Genomic DNA, 18,483 nt, shown 5'->3' on the forward strand with positions numbered 1-18,483 from the left:
CTGGGTAGACTAAAGGATGCTCTACTGTTTTGAACCCGGATTCGAACTCGAGACTTTCGTTATAGCACAGATTATGGTGAGTGACCATAATATACTGGGTTTAAAGTGCTCTCTTTTTGTCACAAAAGAATTTTTTAGATCACTCTGCGTTTGTTCTTATACCTTAATTCTATCAAGTAAGGGACAACTTTGAAGGTTGAACGGTAAAATGTTGCTTAAAACATGAAGCCATACTTATGTTAAAATAACAGTGTAAGTACATAAATACTTACACTACTTTTGTACTATATTCAGTGATAGTGTGGGTCCAATTCGTCTATAAATAACGATTTATACTCAAACTTATCCTTAAGTATTGACTCAAATTAGCCAGAAACTGATTTAAATTTAATTTTAAAAAGCCCCATATTCACTTTCCGACAAATAAAAAATAAGTAACCATAATTCAAGCTTTTTCTTCTTCTTCTTCTTCGTTCTTAATTATTAGTGTTGAAGAGGATCGAGATTTATCTGCCAGTGGGTTTGAACTCGAGACTTTGTTCGAATTTATCAACCATGAGCTTTTTGCCGAATCGACCACGCCTCCAACACAATTAAGCGTTACGTGTCAACTGGTTATGCGCCATTGAGGCCATTGACTCCGATTTCAGCCTGCTTTTCTTTTTGGATTTGCTTCCATAGCCTTTGTCCAACCAAGAACAAACTACAAGCAAATAATTATATATTTTATTAATATTTTTACCTTTGCAACTTAAAAAAAAAACATTCTTCACATTTCTTAATCCTTCCCTTCTCAATTAGAATTGGATATCATTAATTACGCACAATCTTTTGTAGTAACTATGTATTCTAAACTCAACATATGTTGTAAAACCCATGTATGTAAATTACCTACACATTGGGGTAATTTAATCCTACCTTCATTAAACTGAACAGAAAAAAAAATGGTCCGCAGTTTTTCATTTACACAAAGTCTTCACGCATGGATGAACTCCACGTGTCAAAAAACTACCAACCCGATCAACGACAGAGTTCGTTCAACGGTTCGACACCGTCAATATCGGTGTATAACGATCAATTATTTCAGGGCTGAATGTTCGATCAGTGTTGAGATCGATAATGTCTATTGTTTTACACCTGTATGATTAGATCCAAGATTTTGTTCGACTACTTCGTGTGATTGTATTACACATTGAATCTACGCACATTGTTTTAAATTAATCTGACCTTGTATTGATATCCCAACACAAAATGACATGACATCTTTCTAATAAGCACACAAAAGAAAAATATTTCAAGAAGTTAATAAAATGTATAGTTAGATTCTAAAGCCAAGGGTTATTTAAAGTACTTTTAAAAATCGAAATCGTTAATTAAAATAAGTATCATTACAACGGTACATCTAATACATTTTTATACAATAAAAACCTTCATATATTGCTGATATATATATATATATATATATATATATATATATATATATATATATATATATATATATATATATATATATATATATATTCAAAATTTAGTACAATAGTTTGTTTTGTTTTGTTTTTATTTTTAAAAATATTCAACTCAATAATTGTTTTAAAATATTATTTTGTCTCCAATTTTGACCATAACATTTGTTTTGTTTTCAGAAAATACGGACAACTTTTATGATTTAACGGCTTCAAAAAAAGAGAGAACCTTTTTTTCTGATGATCTTTCAGGATAGTGTAACAAAATAAAATAAATATTCACAGTTTTGAGTTTAAAAGCATCACTAATGTTTGGAATAAGATGAGCATTCGATAGCATTAACCGGAAACTTGAGCTGCTTTACCTGAGTTAAGGGTCAAGGTCGGGGGTCGACCGGAAGTCTGGAAGGTCGAGGAAATGAACCCAACGGGGGACGGAGACCAGAGGCTTGACGGGAAAGACAAACACCAGAACGAGGCCAACAATAACAGGGACCAGACTGGTGCCAACGATGTGCAAACAGGCAACACACATATAGTAGACACGGTTACGAGGAGGGAAGGGAAAGGTGGCAGGAATGGAGCAGACGACGGACGAAATGGCGGCGATGTGGAGAGAGGCAGCAATCAGGATGTGGGGTCCCTGATAGAGGCTGAAATCAAGAGGACCATCTCACAGACATGGCACGCACCAGACGGAGGGTAGGTTGGACGTCAGGTGTACATTATATATATATATATATATATATATATATATATATATATATATATATATATATAGTTTCGAAGTAGTACAGGAGAGCTTGGTATTTTTAAGGGTTGTTTGGGTAATGACTATAATGAGGTTTATTATCTGTGAGGGTCACTTTTAATTTTTGACAGATAAAACCAATAGAATAAAAAGATTCTAAAATTTTAATTCATTAAAATCATTTCGTCACAAAAATTGTTTTATCTAATTAAAAAAATTAATTCACAAAAGTTTTACCAGATAATTAGCTTTATGAACTTTTATTACATTTTTACCCGAATTTAAAAAAAAATTAAAAATGTAATTAAATCATATATTTTTAATCCCACTTTTAAATAATTTATTTTTTCAAGCTATGGCTGGGTTATAGTTCTGAGCAGTTTCCTGGTGAGTCTAATCGTTGACGGGCTGACTTACACGTTTGGCGTGTGCCTGGGAGAGTTTGAGCGCGCCTTCAGTGCCCCAAAGAGCACGATAGCCCTGGCCAGCTCGCTGCAAGTGGGGATTTATCTTCTGCTAGGTGAGTTCAGCTTGTGTCGCCTCGTTTTGAGATTGATTGGCTGTTGCCTCGTTTTAATATTAGATTGTGTCGCCTCGTTTTGAGTTTGGTTGGGTGTCGCCTCGTTTTAAGTTTCGTCTCGTTTTATGCTTTGATATGTATCTGACACAGGACCAGTCTACACTAACATGTATCTAACATGTATCTAACATGTATCTGACACGTATCTAACATGTATCTGACATGTATCCGACAAGTATCTGACATGTATCTGACATGTATCTAACATGTATCTGACTTGTATCTGACAAGTATCTGACACGGGTCTAGTCTAAACTAACAAGTATCTGACATGTATTTGACATCTGGCATGTATCTGACACGTATCTTACACGTATCTGCCATGTATCTGACATGTATCTGACATGTATATGACATGTATCTGACACGTATCTGACATGTATCTGACATGTATCTAACATGTATCTAACACGTATCTGACATATATCTAACATGTATCTAACATGTATCTAACATGTATTTGACATGTATCTGACAAGAATCTGTATCTGACACAGGTCCAGTCTACAGCGCTGTCACCAACAGATTCGGATGCCGTAAGGTCATCATCATCGGTTCCATCATCGCCGGCATCTCTTTTATCGTCAGCTCTTGGAGCAACGGCGTCACCATGCTCATCCTGATATACGGCGTCATTGGGGGTGAGTACTTAAAGTACTGAGTACATGGTATACGGCGTCATTGGGGGTGAGTACTGAAAGTACTGAGTACATGGTATACGGCGTCATTGGGGGTGAGTACTGAAAGTACTGAGTACATGGTATACGGCGTCATTGGGGGTGAGTACTTAAAGTACTGAGTACATGGTATACGGCGTCATAGTAGGCGGGTACTTCAAGCACTGAGAATACAGTGTATGGGGTGATACTTGGTGCATAACTGGTACTGAGTACAGTGTTTGTGGAAATAGGTGATGTTTGCACCTTGTAGTCTGCTAACCCGATAGTCTCGAGTTCGAATCCAGGTTCAAGTTGATGATGTTTCATTCAAGGTGGGAGTGATTATTTTTACAAACACCAGGCATTTTGCTAATGTGTGCATAATGCAACAATTTCTCTTTTAATATTTGGGTTGTCTCAAGGATAACATTTTTACACACCTTTAATTATGCGAATGTATGCAGCTATTTCTTTGTGATGGGTTCCACTTTGTCAGGGTTAGACTTTGTCAGGGTTCCACTTTTTACAAACACTGATAATAATGCTAAGATATGCTCAATGCAACCCTTTCTCTGTCAGGGTCGGGTTTTCAGGGTTGCGATTTTTACAAACCCCGTAGCTAACGTATGCAACCCTTTTCTATGCCTGGGTGCGGGATTCATCAGTGTTCTAATCAGGGGCGTAGCGAGGGGGGGGGGGCGGACCGCACCGGGTGACACCATTTAGGGGGGTGACACCAAGGCAAAAAATAGCAAAATATATAGAGAAAAACTTGAGGGGGGGATGCAAATCGAAAGTTTGAGGGGGGGGGGGGGGGGGGGGGGTGACACCATTAAGTGCCGCACCGGGTGACACCCGACCTCGCTACGCCACTGGTTCTAATTATGCTAATGTATGCAAACCTCTCTATATTTCTCTGCCAGGGTTCGGGTTTTGTCATGGCTCAAATGTTTACAAACCCCACTAATTACGCTAATGCAGGGGTCGGCAACCTGCGGCTCGCGAGCCGCATGCGGCTCTTTTGATGCCAAGATGCGGCTCTTCAGCTCCATGCACAAATATTAATAATTATTTTATTTTCGAAAATTAAAAACATTGTTCTACAGCATTCGGTGATGAATGATATAATAATAAATATAAACAATAAACACTCGCTATTATATCAGAATATTTATTTACTCCATATTTCAATGTACTTTCTATTATATATATATATATATATATATATATATATATATATATATATATATATATATATATATATATATATATATATATATATATATATATATAAACCTAAAAAAATAATAATATATTGAAATAAAAAATGTGTGTGGCTCTTTAAAACTGGGAAATTTTGTAAATTGCAACTTTTGGCTCTTCCGTCTCAAAAGGTTGCCGACCCCTGCGCTAATGTATGCAACCCCCTCTCTCTCTCCTAGGGTTCGGGTTTCGTCAGAGTTCGAATGTTTACAAACCCCACTAATTACGCTAATGTATGCAACCCCCCCTCTCTCTCTTTCTCTGCCAGGGTTCGGGTTCGGCATGATGTACCTACCCGCGGTCGTCGCTGTAAGCGTATACTTCGAGAAAAAACGCGCCCTGGCCACCGGCATTGCCGTCTGCGGCTCCGGCATCGGCACGTTCATTCTGGCACCGGTCACGGAAATCCTGCTCAACGAGTACGGCTGGAGATGGACGCTGATGATCCTGGGTGCCATCATCTTGAACGGCATCGTCGCGGGGGGTCTGGTGAGACCCCTGGAGATGAAATCTAGTTCGGAGGAGAAGGCGGTCTCCGACAAGAAGAAGAAGAAGCTGGGCGCCGTGAATGGGGATAAGAAAGAGGCGATGCCGTTGATAACGGTGACGGATGAGGAGGCGAACACGAAGGTGTTCGGGGCGAAGAAGACGCAGGATAGGCTGATGGTGCAGGATGCTAACGTGTTGTCGAACTCAACGCCGAATATTGTTATCGAGGTGTCCGATCTGAAAGAGGTAGGTGTGGTTTTATTTTTTGACCTAGCACCAGTAGCGTAGCGAGGGGGGGGGGGGACTTATGGACCCGGGCGCCGACTTTAGGGGGCGCCAAAATGGGTAGGAAAAATAAATTGAAAGGTTGAAAGGGGTGCAAATTGAAAGTTTGAGGGGGGGGGGGGTGCAAATCGAAATCTTGATTTGAGGGGGGTTGCAAATGGAAAGTTTGAGGGGGGTTGCAAATCGAAATCTTGAGGGGGGGTGCAAATCGAAAAGTTTGTCCCCGGGCGCCGGGAACGGTCGCTACGCCTCTGCCTAGCACGCACATGGGGTGGAGGTGGTTGAATCGGTAAAGCTCATGTTTGCTGAACCGAAAAGTCCCGAGTTCAAACCCCCTCGCAGCTGAGGCTCAATAGCTGGGGACAGCAACTCATATAGGATAGGAAATTTAAAAAAAAATCAAAGAACTAATGCTAACACGGCATCATTGTGCGAATGGTCTTTAAGTAAAGGTCACCGGCCAGGGCGCTAGAGTTCCTTCATCCTTCCTAGATAAACTTCACTAGTTTGTGACCAAGGTGAGTCACCTAGATGGAGGCATCTGGCTGTGGTCAGGCATGGAGAGGGGTGGGCGTCGCTATACGACTCATATCCCTAGACACACCACTAGGTGGTGCCCCAGCAAATGTTAAGGGATTAATTATATTCGGATTTTAGCAAGCATTCACCAATATGAGTGTGTGTATGGGGAGGGGTCAAAGGTGAGAGGTCATTACAGTCAGGGTGTGAGGGGGCTGTGTTGTAAACTTGTGACTTTTGCAACTAACTACAGAGTTAAAAACTAAAGTTCCCCTTCCAAACCTGACGGTCTATGGGGGCAAGTGAAGTAGAGTTCACCTATTTCAATGACCTCGGCAACCAGGGCGTAGCGAGGGGGGTGCGGGGGGTGCGGACCGCACCGGGTGACACCATTTAGGGGGGTGACACCAAGGCAAAAAACAGCAAGATATATAGAGAAAAACTTGACGGGGGGGGGTGCAAATCGAAAGTTTGAGGGGGGGTGCAAATCGAAAACTTGGGGGGGGGGGGGTGCAAATCGAAAGATTGAGGGGGGTGAAAATCGAAAATTTGAAAGTTCGTCCCCGTGACGCCTCTGGAGGGGGGGGGGCTGACACCATTAAGTACCGCACCGGGTGACACCCGACCTCGCTACGCCACTGTCAGCAACTCCCGAGTTAGTTGAGTATTAAGTCTGTGTCTAATCTTGTTTATCCTCCTCCCCCCACCCCCACAGGAAGTGCTGTACAAGAGGAACCGCGCCAACTCCACCCAGAGCGGGACCCTGATCTCTGACGACAAGCCCCGGCAGAGATCCAACACGCTGGACGCCGCCAAACTGTCCAGCACGGCGGTTGACAAGCCCGTCGGTGGCGCCACCTCCCACAAAAGCCTCTCGCACGCGCCACTAGGTAAGTAAGGTCAAGGCTGGCTGCGATTCTCACTTTATATTGTTATTCAACTTAATAGAATACGTAGTCTACTAAGTAATCTTCAGTAAACAGGTGACAAGCAGTCATATGACAACATTAGGTAAACAGATGTATTAAGTACATCTATGTTTACGACGACTAACAAGAATGTCTCAAGTTCGGATCCCGGGTTCGAGTCCGTAGGACGACCATAAGACCACCCAAATCTGGTGGTTACCAGCCTCACGTAATTAAAATCAAGGGGTCTGGGTATAGTGCTGACCACATTACCCTTTTATATGCCGAGGTCATTGAAACAGTTGAACTCTACTTCATTTGTCCCGTGTGTCTTGGGCATGAACGGGGAAAGATGATGATGATGATGCATGTATATTAAACATTCACGATGAAGACATGCAAAAGCTACTAATTATCACCAAGGACAGATTCATGTTTAGGCAAAATAAACCGGGAGTGATCTCCCCTAAACTTTCTCGAATATTCTTATATAAAACAACAGGGGATGGTAACTCGGGATATAGATCTAGTTATGATTTTTAATCCATTTTAAATACTTAAACTTTTTAAAATAGAATAGAATCTCATCGCAAAAAGTATTGCGCACCAAGCGAACGCCGAATAATGATGTTCATAATGGTGCGCAATATTATTAGTACTTTATAAATTTAGATGCGTTTTTGAGAAATCGGAAATAGCGTAAATTAGTACTTCCCGTCAACGGAAATTACTCAAAATTTAACAGAAGGTAGAAAATTAGATCTTTTACTTACAGGTGAAATTTCATTTATCTATCTGAAATAGTACTCAAGTTTTAGGCTTTTGAAAAATTCAAAGTAGAAAAAGTACCACTTCCGGTTATCGGAAATCGCTCAAAAGTTGATACGGATCTACGATTTTGATAAAATACTTATATATGAAATTTCATCAACCTAGCTGTAACAGTACTCAAGTTATCGTGTTTACACACACACATACACACAGACACACACACAGACACACAGACATACGGACAAGATTGCAAAATTATGTTTCTCCGTATCAGTGAGGTGTAAAACGTCGAGATTTGTAAAAATTTCGATTTTTTTTTATTTTGCACGATTACAATACTTTCTCTATACTACGTATATACGAGAAAGTAAAAAAGAGAAGCAACAAAGTATATTTCAAACAATTGTCTAGGTCACAGAGCAATAAGAAACTTTTCAGAGAATTTAAATATCCTGTTGCCCCCGCAACATTTTTTTCTGAACAGACGTCCACGAGATTCTAAAAATGTTTAAACAACGGGATTTTTTAAAATTTAATCAAAGAATGCAGCTCGGTCCTCTTTAATGTACCGACTTGATTTAACCCCCGTCATCCAAATTAGTCCTTACGTCAGATTATCTGACATGTCATACATGACATCCATGTCATACATGACATCCATGTCATACATGACATCCATCATTCTCCCACTCCTCAGGTTTATCCTATGTCAGCATCTCCGACATGTCATACATGACATCCATGTCATACATGACATCCATGTCACATGACATCCATGTCATACATGACACTCATGCCATACATGACATCCATCATTCTCTACCTCCCCAGGTCTGTCATATGTCAGCATCTCCGACATGCAGCTGAACAAGATCCGCGACCAGGTGCAGGTGACTCTCTCTAGGAAAGACCTTCACCTTGCCGGTTCATTGGCTGACGGGTTGGAGGTCAATCTACGTCAGGGCGGGGAGAGGCTGGTGGTGCAGAGTATAAAGTGAGTGGGGGTGGGGGTGTGGGGGTGGGGGGAGAGAGGCTGGTGGTGCAGAGTATAAAGTGAGTTGGTGTTGGGGGTGGGGGTAGGTTGGGTGGGGGTGGGGGAGGGAGAGGCTGGTGGTGCAGTGTAAAGTGAGTTGGGGTGGGGGTAGGTTGGGTGGGGGGTGTGGGGGGCTGGTGGTGCAGAGTATAAAGTGAGTGGGGTGGGGGTGGGGGGAGGGGAGGCGGGGAGAGGATGGTGGTGCAGAGTATAAAGAGAGTTGGTGTGGGGGTGAGGGGAGGGGAGGTGGGGGAGAGGCTGGTGGTGCAGAGTATAAAGTGAGTGGGGGAGTGAGGGTGGGTTTTGGGGAGGGGAGGGGAGGCGGGGGAGAGGCTGGTGGTGCAGAGTATAAAGTGATTTGGTGTGGGGGAGTGGGGGTGGGGGAAGAGGCTGGTGGTGCAGAGTATAAAGTGATTTGGTGTGGGGGAGTGGGGGTGGGGGAAGAGGCTGGTGGTGCAGAGTATAAAGTGATTTGGTGTGGGGGAGTGGGGTTGGGAGTGGGGGAGTAGTGGTGGGGAAGAGGCTGGTGGTGCAGAGTATAAAGTGAGTTGGTGTGGTGGAGTGGGGGTGGGGTGTGGGGAGGGGAGGGGAGGCGGGGGAGAGGATGGTGGTGCAAAGTATTGAGTTTGTGTGGGGGTGGGGTTGCGGGGGAGAGGTTGGTGTTACAGTGTATAAAGTCTGCGACAGAGATGTGAGTGTAGTGTGTGGCAGTATTTTTGTATGTGTGAGCTGTTTCTGTGTGGGAGAGAAGTGAATCTTGTTGTGCAGAATTCAATGTGGGGATATGATGAAGTATTTGTGTGTGGCTGTTGGTGTACGTGTGTGTGGCAGTTGGTGTACGTGTGTTTTGATGGTTCAGGTCTAGAGTTCTGCTGTGTTAGGGGATGAATCGTATTGAACATGACACTAAGGCTAGCATTTGAAGTTGTAACATATTGTGGTCTAGGGATGGGGGAACGGTATTTGTGGTGTTGTAGTTGTTGTCTGAGGTGGTAGTTCGGATGTAGGGAGGGGGTGCTAGAACATAAATGAAGGCAGTTATGGATGTCATGGTTTTAGAATCGGGTTATCTGGGAATAGTGCTTGTATCTAAACTTAAGGGTAGGATATTTTCTTTATACATGAGGCGGCAATTAGGGTGTGGGGGAATTTAAAAAGAAGCTAAAATTTCCACTGCTACGTTTCAAGAGAATATTTACATAGATTTTTATATATGCCCATGTTACCCATATTCATTATTTATAGTAAAATATAAATCAATGTATAGCTTTTTGATTTTGTAAACACAGATCTTTATCAAGCGAAGGTTCCACGATATTGTATGAGGAGAATGAAGAAAAAAAAGGAGGGTTCTGGAAATGTCTTCCAGAATCTGCCAGAGAAACGGTCGAGGAGATGCTTAATTTAGATATTTTAAAGGTAGGGATCGTAAACAGTTTCTTCCTTCACTTTGTTGGTAGTGCAAGAAGATAAGAATAGGTTTCTTGGACGTACGCTCTTAGCATCTCTGAGCAGGGATGACGAATTGTAGTGTGTCTGAATGGGTAAAATGCGATCCAACAGCGAGATTAGCCAAGTACAATGAACCTCTGATAATGAACGGTGTGATGGGGTGGTAGAGAGTACGACTGCTGAGCTGAATATTACCAGTTCGAAACCCTAACTCGAGTCTTTAGGACGGTCCCCATCCATATATGATGGACACGTCACTTTATGGAAATTAATGCCTGCTTGGAATAGAGTAGACGTGACCACACTCTCCTTTCATATGCCATGATCACGAAACATAACTCTACTTCATCTGCCCTATCAAGGGCGAAGGTGTAACTTGACTTATTTATCAGATAAGTCTAAAACCAAGAAATCAAATTCAGTTTATATTTAGCTTAACAAATATACAGATAATTTCTGCTAAGAAAGAACATTATAGCCAGGCTATTGAATATCTAGATAAATAATTACTGTAAAGAAAGATCTGTCTCGCTATAATGTTCTTTTTTTACAGTAATTATTATCTAGGTATTCTATAGCCTACTTTTTTCTTTTCACACTGAAAACACCGAGAATACCTGATAAAGGGGCTCGGAGTGGTCGGGTAGATAAGGCACATGGTTGCTAAGCTGGAAAGTCGCGAGTTCGAACCCCGAGCTGATAGCTGGGGACAGCAACCCATTAGAAGAGACATCTCCAAAATCAAACAACTGCTGCCTTCTAGTTTGTTCTTGGTTGGACAAAGGCTATGGAAGCATATCTAGAGAGAAAAGCAGGCTGAAATCGGAGTCAACTAAAAATACGGTGCAAAACAAATCGACACGTAATACTTAATTGTGTAAGAGGAAATCCCGTCCAACATTAGAATTAAGATCGAAGGAGAAGAATCTTGGCAGAGGCGTAGCGACCCTTCCGGCGCCCGGGGACAAACATTCTATTTGGCGCCCCCCTCGGGAGCAAATTTTCAATTTGCACACCCCCCCCCCCCCTCAAACTTTCGATTTGCATCCCCCCCCTCAAACTTTCGATTTGCAACCCCCCCCCTCCCTCAAACTGCAAAAATGCAGCTAAAATAACATCTTAATTTGTTTTTACAACCCATTTTGGCGCCCCTTAAGGTCGGCGCCCGAAGACATATGCCCCCCCCCCCTCCATCGCTACGCCTCTGAACCTTGGTTGTCGTTGTTTCCATTCTGTATGTCCAGGATACGATTTTAATCTCTACCAAGCATTTCAACTTTGCCTTTATATTTGTCTACAGAATAAAAGTTTTTGGTTTGTCCTACTTGGCAACTTCTTCTGTATGATTGGCTTCTACGTGCCCTTTGTTTATGTGCCAGAGAGGGCATTAAAGATAGGAATAGGACCCGAGGAATCCGCTTTTCTTTTATCCATTATTGGTAAGCTTTCATATCACTGGTACTGTTCTTACGTTTGAATAGGTTAATTTGTTAATGATTATACATTCCTGTGTTTAAATTTTTATTTAACCGATTTCAGAACTAGTTCGGCTTTTAATACTACTTATAGTTATTTATTTTTTATATACATTCTATTAGAAAGCAAAAGTAGCACCTTAAACTAGTGTAGCATAAAATCACAAATTAATGTTAAACTAGAGAAATATTTTTTTTATCTTACAATATACTTAAGACCTAGTCTCAAAGATTTATCCATCTTTATCTATTATCTCAGAAAATAGAATTATATCGATTTTTTAAAAAGCTGAAATAAAATAGAAAGGTTCGATAACCAGCTTAAAATGTTATTGTTGAAGTTGCGTCCCTTTGTTTTATTACCAACACAATTCAATAGCGTAAAACATTAAGATAACTCTGAAAAGTATTAAAATTTGAAGCATCCTGTTGATTCGGTGATCACCAACACACTTAAGCTTCCTTTTGTTTTAATTTTTAAGTGGCCTCCTTTTGTTTTTACGATCACCTAAACCTTAAATGATAGTAGCGTCCCTTTGTTTCAGGGATAACTATTACATTATATTACAGTAGCGTCCCTTTGTTTCGGGTATCACCAACACATTTTTAGCTTTCCTTTGTTTACAGTACTTATTTATAGTACTGACCCTTTATTTCACTTATCCCCCTTACATTTTATTACAGTACTGTCCCCTTATTTTCACGTATCATCCTTATATTTTTAGCGCAATTTCCATTCTGGAGAATTGCGTTTATTAACCCGTCATTTCTGGATGTATGAATGTATAAATGTATAAATGTATGAATGGATGGATGGATGGATGGATGGATGTGTGTCCGCAGCTTTAAGTCGTATCTCCTCCTCAACGAAGCAATATCGATGACTAGTTCCAAAAGCAATTATGTTAAGCAAGTTACGAGGATGACCATAGGCTATAAAAATTCCGGGTTTCTTTCATGGATTTCCTGGAAAAGCCAAAAAACCTCGGAAAAAAAAAGTTTTTGGCCCATATCTCGGCAACCAGACCACTTAGCGACTAGAAACATGTACCAATCGATTCCTGCCATAATTTAGAACAATATTGCCGAAGAAAGTTTTCAAAAATATCCTTTCGTTCGGTCACAAAAAATTTTTTGAATTAATTAAAATTTGGACCGAATTAGTAGGCATTTTTTTCCAACCACACCACACGCGTCATCACGTTCAATAGCTGCACCATCACGTTAAATGGCTGCGACATCACGTTCAGTAGCTAGGCGCGCAATGGTTTTTAGTCATGTAACTCTATTGTAAATAAAACATGTAAAATACTGAAATTTTTTTTTAATAAAAAACGTTTTAATAACTAACCAATGGTTTTACTAACCCTGCTCTTGATTTACGCTACGACAGAGCTATTTTTAGATAACATAAGGAAATTGCGCTAAAATTGTCACTAGACTTTTTAATTAACTTGTTTATTACAGTACAGTCTCTTTATTTCACTTATCACCCTTATATTTTATTACATTAGCATCACTTTATTTTACGGATCCATGTTTTTTTTATTAGTTCTGTTCCTCTTATTTCACTTATCACCCTTATATTTTATTACAGTACTGTCCCTTTATTTCACTTATCTCCCTTATATTTTATTACAGTTCTGCACCTTTATTTCACTTATCACCCTTCGATTTTATTACAGTACTGCCCCTTTATTTCACTTATCACCCTTATATTTTATTACAGTTCTGCACCTTTATTTCACTTATCTCCCTTATATTTTATTACAGTGTTGTCCCCTAATTTTCAGGTATCACCAACACTGTCGGTCGAGTAGCCACCGGTGTGATCATCAACTTTGTCAACATCAAGAGCGTCATGGTGACCAGTGTCGCCCTCTGTCTGTGTGGGGTCATGACCATCGTGTTTCCCTTCTGCCACAACTACGGGTCTCTGGCTGCCGTGGCGGCCATATTTGGTCTCTGTGTCGGTAGGTCCGGCTCTTGATAATTTGACACCCACGCACGTATTGCACACACGGGAGGACATTACCACCCTCCACCCCCCCTCGTGTCATTTACAGCTCCCACCTGGGTTATGTCTCTTTCCACGACACCCCCCCCCCCCCCCGCTGAATTATCCATCTGGGTTATGAACTTATAACCACCACCCCCCCCCACCTCTGTCGTTCTCATCTGCCTAAATTGAATTACCCTATGTTAATTAACCCCCCCCCCCCCCCCGCGCCATTCGAGTTATTTCCCCTCCCCTGACATTAACCCCTCCAGATTTACTATCATTTTGTTCATTACCCCGTCCCTTGTAATGTCGTCCCTCTCCTCTTACAACATCTGTCAATTACCCCCCCCCCCCTTCCATTCTGTTTTATGAAGAGTGCGGGGGGGGGGGGTAATTGACAGGATTAATGGCAGGGGATGATGACCGCGGATAATCTATCTGGGAGTGTGAGTAATGTCATAGATTTGCACACTCACAGACATAATAGACACACATAAAAACATACCCGCACGTGCATAGAACCACGCATACATTAGAAATTAAAAAATTATCCTAAGTCGCTAGGCACAAAATATGCAGCGACACCCACGCCATCGCACACTCATCACCTGTGTAGCAACATGAATCATGCGATCAACGCTGAGCAGAATTTCTACTATTTAAATACACACTTATAAGTTTAGTATCTCATCCACATGACTCATGCCAACAATGCTGAACAGAATTTCTGCTATTTAAATATACAAATATAAGTTTAGTATCTCATCCATATGACTCATGCCAACAATGCTGAACAGAATTTCTACTATTTAAATACATAAGTATAAGTTTAGTATCTCATCCATATGACTCATGCCAACAATGCTGAACAGAATTTCTGCTATTTAAATATACAAATATAAGTTTAGTATCTCATCCATATGACTCATGCTAACAATGCTGAACAGAATTTCTACTATTTAAATACACAAGTATAAGTTTAGTATCTCATCCATATGACTCATGCCAACAATGCTGAACAGAATTTCTGCTATTTAAATATACAAATATAAGTTTAGTATCTCATCCATATGACTCATGCCAACAATGCTGAACAGAATTTCTGCTATTTAAATATACAAATATAAGTTTAGTATCTCAACTACATGAATCATGCAATCAATGTTGAGCATAATTTCTACTGAAATTTAAATATACAAGTATAAGTTTAGAATCTCTTACATAGCTTTTAATTTGTTACAGTTCTCACTACACAACTATGACAATATTGTATTACAAATAAATTTGACCGCAACTTTAATCATTTGTGGCGTTGTTGTTTATAAATTGTTTTGAAAACCAAAATTTCAGCTGCGTATATCTGTTCTAAAACTTTACTTTTCATTCAAACATCCTACATCCAAATTTGTACTAAACTTTACTTTTAGCTGTGTACAGTTAAATTCGTACTAAACTTTACTTTTCTTTTAGATGTGTGCATCTAAATTTAAACTAAACTTTTCTTTTCTTCCAGCGGCGTACATCTAAATTTGAACAAAACTTTCCTTTTCTTTCAGCGGCGTACATCTAAATTTGAACTAATCTTTACTTTCAGCGGCGTATATCTCCCTGTGTTCCATCATACTGTGTGAGCTTCTGGGTGTTGAAAATCTGACCAACGCCTTTGGCTATGTCATCCTGTTTAGAGGGATCGCCTGCATCATAGGGCCGCCTATGGCAGGTAGGTTAACTATAAGAGAAACACGATTTTAGAGGTATCGCCTGCATCATAGGGCCGCCTATGGCAGGTAGGTTAACTATAAGAGAAACACGATTTTAGAGGTATCGCCTACATCATAGGGCCGCCTATGGCAGGTAGGTTAACTATAAGAGAAACACGATTTTAGAGGTATCGCCTACATCATAGGGCCGCCTATGGCAGGTAGGTTAACTTTAGAGGGATCGCCTGCATCATTGGGCCGCCTATGGCAGGTAGGTTAACTTTAGAGGGATCACCTGCATGATAGGGCCGCCTATGCAGGTAGGTTAACTATAGAAGAAACACGATTTTAGAGGGATCGTGTAGGAGGTCGGTGTGGTCGGATCCGTTGCTGAACCGAAAAGTCTCGAGTTCGAACCCTCGGGCAGATGAGGCTTGTTAGCTGGGGACAGCCACTCTACTAGGAGAGACAACTCCAAAATCAAACAACTGTTGCCTTGTAGTTTGTTCTTGGTTGGACAAAGGTAATGGAAGCAAATCCAAAAAGAAAAGCAGGCTGAAATCGGATTCAACAGCTTCAATGTGGCATAACCAGCTGACACGTTTACTTAATTGTGTTGGAGGGAATCCCTTTACAACATAACAGTAAAAATGAGACGTCACACTTTTTAACCCCCCCCCCCCTTTCACCTCACACATCGTCATAAAACTCCCTCCCTCTACCATCGCAAAGTGTTTTGCCAAGGATGGACGACCCCTCCCCCCACTATGGACGACCCCCACTTATGGACGCCCCCCCCCTTCTATAGCCAGTCTGTAACAACATGGCTTCTCTTTTACCAGGTGCCATCATCGATGCCATGGGAGTGTTCGACCCCGCCTTTTTCGTGGGTGGAGGCATGATCGTCCTGGGCGGCCTGTCCCACTTCGTTTTATACGCACCCTGCATCAAGCCAAAGAAATCCTAACCGGCCATCCAACGTTGTCGGCCTTTACATTATCGGCATGTCCACCATAGAATCCATTATTTTAAACGTGCTGAACAAAACCAGTTTGAATGCATAGGTAAATGTGTTATACAACATTAGTGTTGAGTGCTGAGCCTGTTTTTTTTTAAATTAGCCACACATGACTTAATTATCATCATTGTTGAATTTTTTTTTAAAGTATTTTTTAGAGTATTCATCAAAATGTATTTCAAATTACGTTATGTTTTGTGTGTTTTCTTTATAAAAAAATATACCGCCGACGTTTGTTGTATAACGACGTCATTGATGTATGTTTTTTTTTCATAATAAAGTATTCGTTGAACTGTTGTTATATTTTTTTTAAACATTAGTGTTTGCGTTTTTTTTTTTACCTACATAAATCGAAAAACCAAATAATTATTAACGTGTCGTCCGTGTATGGCGATGTTAGAAAAAAAATATTCTACAGATGTACATCTAATCATGTTATACCCCATTTTAAAAGTAATCTTGTTTGTAATCGGTATGTCAAGCCGGATAAGACAAAACTCTAGTGACATATCGACGACCAATAAATGTTGAGCATAATTAACTTGATATGTTAATTGTAACTGTTGAATAGACTGATTAAAAAATATACGTTGTAGATTGATATTTTTCCGTGTTGAATTTTATGTATAAGGATATTAAAAAATCAGTGAAATGTTGTACATGCAATCAGATTGTTGGAAGGATGGAGATTAATAGTTTATGTTGACAACTGAACTGATAAAATTGCTATTGTAGTGGTTCTTAATCTGGGTTCGGTGAGCCAGTCATTAGTATGAGTATTAGTATCCGATCGCGAATCGTATGGTTCGCGATCGGATTCTGTCAATGCGGATGATAGGACTATTAACAATGGTTTAATGAATGGTTTGATATGAATCTGATAGGGTTCAGTACTTGCAAAAAGGTTAAGAACCACTGTGCTATAGAAATAATTGAAACGGTTAGAGTTGAGGGTGGGGGGGGGGGGAAGTTTGGGGAGAATTTAGTTTGAAAAGAAAAGGTGTGAAAGCGTGATGTTTAAAAGATTAGTATTGTTTAAAAAAAAAAACTTTATATGATCTCTCAAATCGAAGCTTTGTTACTGTTACAGCTATGTTAATACATTATTTGTCGTAGTAATGTTTGAGAATTGAAGCTTGTCAGTTTATTTCAGCTGTTCAAGCGAGTGTTTTGTTTTTGTTTTGAATATAGAGTGTGATGGGCGTGTTTGAACTTTAACCTTTGACGCGGATGACCTTCAAAAGGGTCATTTGAATTTCGGAAAATAGTTTACGTTTACGCAGTTACTGTGGTCTATGTTCCCTCTGAGATGCGCGGTTGCGCGGCCGCGCAGTAGTTTTTAACGGCCGCGCAGTCATTTTGTAAAATACATAAATCCTTGTATAAGACTTTTAGAACACCGCGCACACAAAATACACATTGCACACGATCTTTTTCCCCTTTAGAGGGAAAGTTGGTGGTGATAGGGCACAACTCGAGACTGACCAAATGAGATTTGTTGTTATATTAATTGTAATATTGTCTTTCATTAGCTGATTATGTGTGGCAACACGGTGGGAGGGGGGGGGGGGGCAGATGACAAGGGGGGGGGGGCGAGAGTTGTTTTTTTGTTTAGCTGTTATTTGGTACGGAGTTTGAGTGTTTGAACTCCATTAGTCAAGATTGAATGCATGTTTCAATATTGTCATTATAGAAAGCTTATGTATAATTAAGAAAATTAAATTTTATTTTTTTCTAATTGATACATGTTATGTTTATTGACTACCAGTAATTTAGCCCATTGAGAATACAATGCCCTGCGGGTTTTATCGTTATGTTGGTCAGGGTTGAGAAAATGTAGGTCTGGCTTATTGGTATGGACTTTTTAATTTTACATTCATTTTATTTGTCTCTGCAAGTGCTATGTTTTCTATTATTATTTTTTTACTTTAATAGCTCCCTACCCCCCCCCCCCCACACACACACACATCTCTATTTTTTTATATTAATATCTCAATCTTCATCTTTTCCGTTTGTTCCCAAGACACACGGGGCAGATGAAGTAGAGTTCATTTGCTTCAGAAACCTCGGCATATGAAGAGATAGTGTGGTCAGCATGCCCCGCCGCCTTTGTTT

General features: G+C 40.5%; 1 protein-coding gene across 1 annotated transcript; it reads left to right on the top strand.

Annotated features, from left to right (window-relative positions):
- The first annotated feature begins 2,302 nt into the window (after positions 1 to 2,302).
- LOC131958214 (monocarboxylate transporter 12-like) lies at positions 2,303 to 16,593 on the top strand. The gene is made up of 11 exons (XM_059323101.1): positions 2,303 to 2,307; positions 2,568 to 2,734; positions 3,292 to 3,435; positions 4,985 to 5,451; positions 6,725 to 6,899; positions 8,520 to 8,682; positions 10,011 to 10,140; positions 11,474 to 11,612; positions 13,442 to 13,621; positions 15,245 to 15,370; positions 16,193 to 16,593. The coding sequence occupies exons 1-11, from the start codon at positions 2,303 to 2,305 to the stop codon at positions 16,315 to 16,317; spliced, it is 1,821 nt and encodes a 606-aa protein (XP_059179084.1). The 3' UTR covers positions 16,318 to 16,593.
- Positions 16,594 to 18,483: the final 1,890 nt, after the last annotated feature.

This window comes from Physella acuta, unplaced genomic scaffold (genome assembly GCF_028476545.2).
Source record: "Physella acuta isolate Inbredline_101_S28 unplaced genomic scaffold, ASM2847654v3 ptg001301l, whole genome shotgun sequence".
NCBI classification, from domain to species: domain Eukaryota; kingdom Metazoa; phylum Mollusca; class Gastropoda; family Physidae; genus Physella; species Physella acuta.

What these genes read in the sequence shown, in the direction of transcription:
- LOC131958214 (XM_059323101.1), top strand. An exon ending in GGGGATTTATCTTCTGCTAG is followed by an intron (nt 2,735 to 3,291) that starts GTGAGTTCAGCT and finishes TATCTGACACAG; the next exon opens with GTCCAGTCTACAGCGCTGTC. An exon ending in GATATACGGCGTCATTGGGG is followed by an intron (nt 3,436 to 4,984) that starts GTGAGTACTTAA and finishes TTTCTCTGCCAG; the next exon opens with GGTTCGGGTTCGGCATGATG.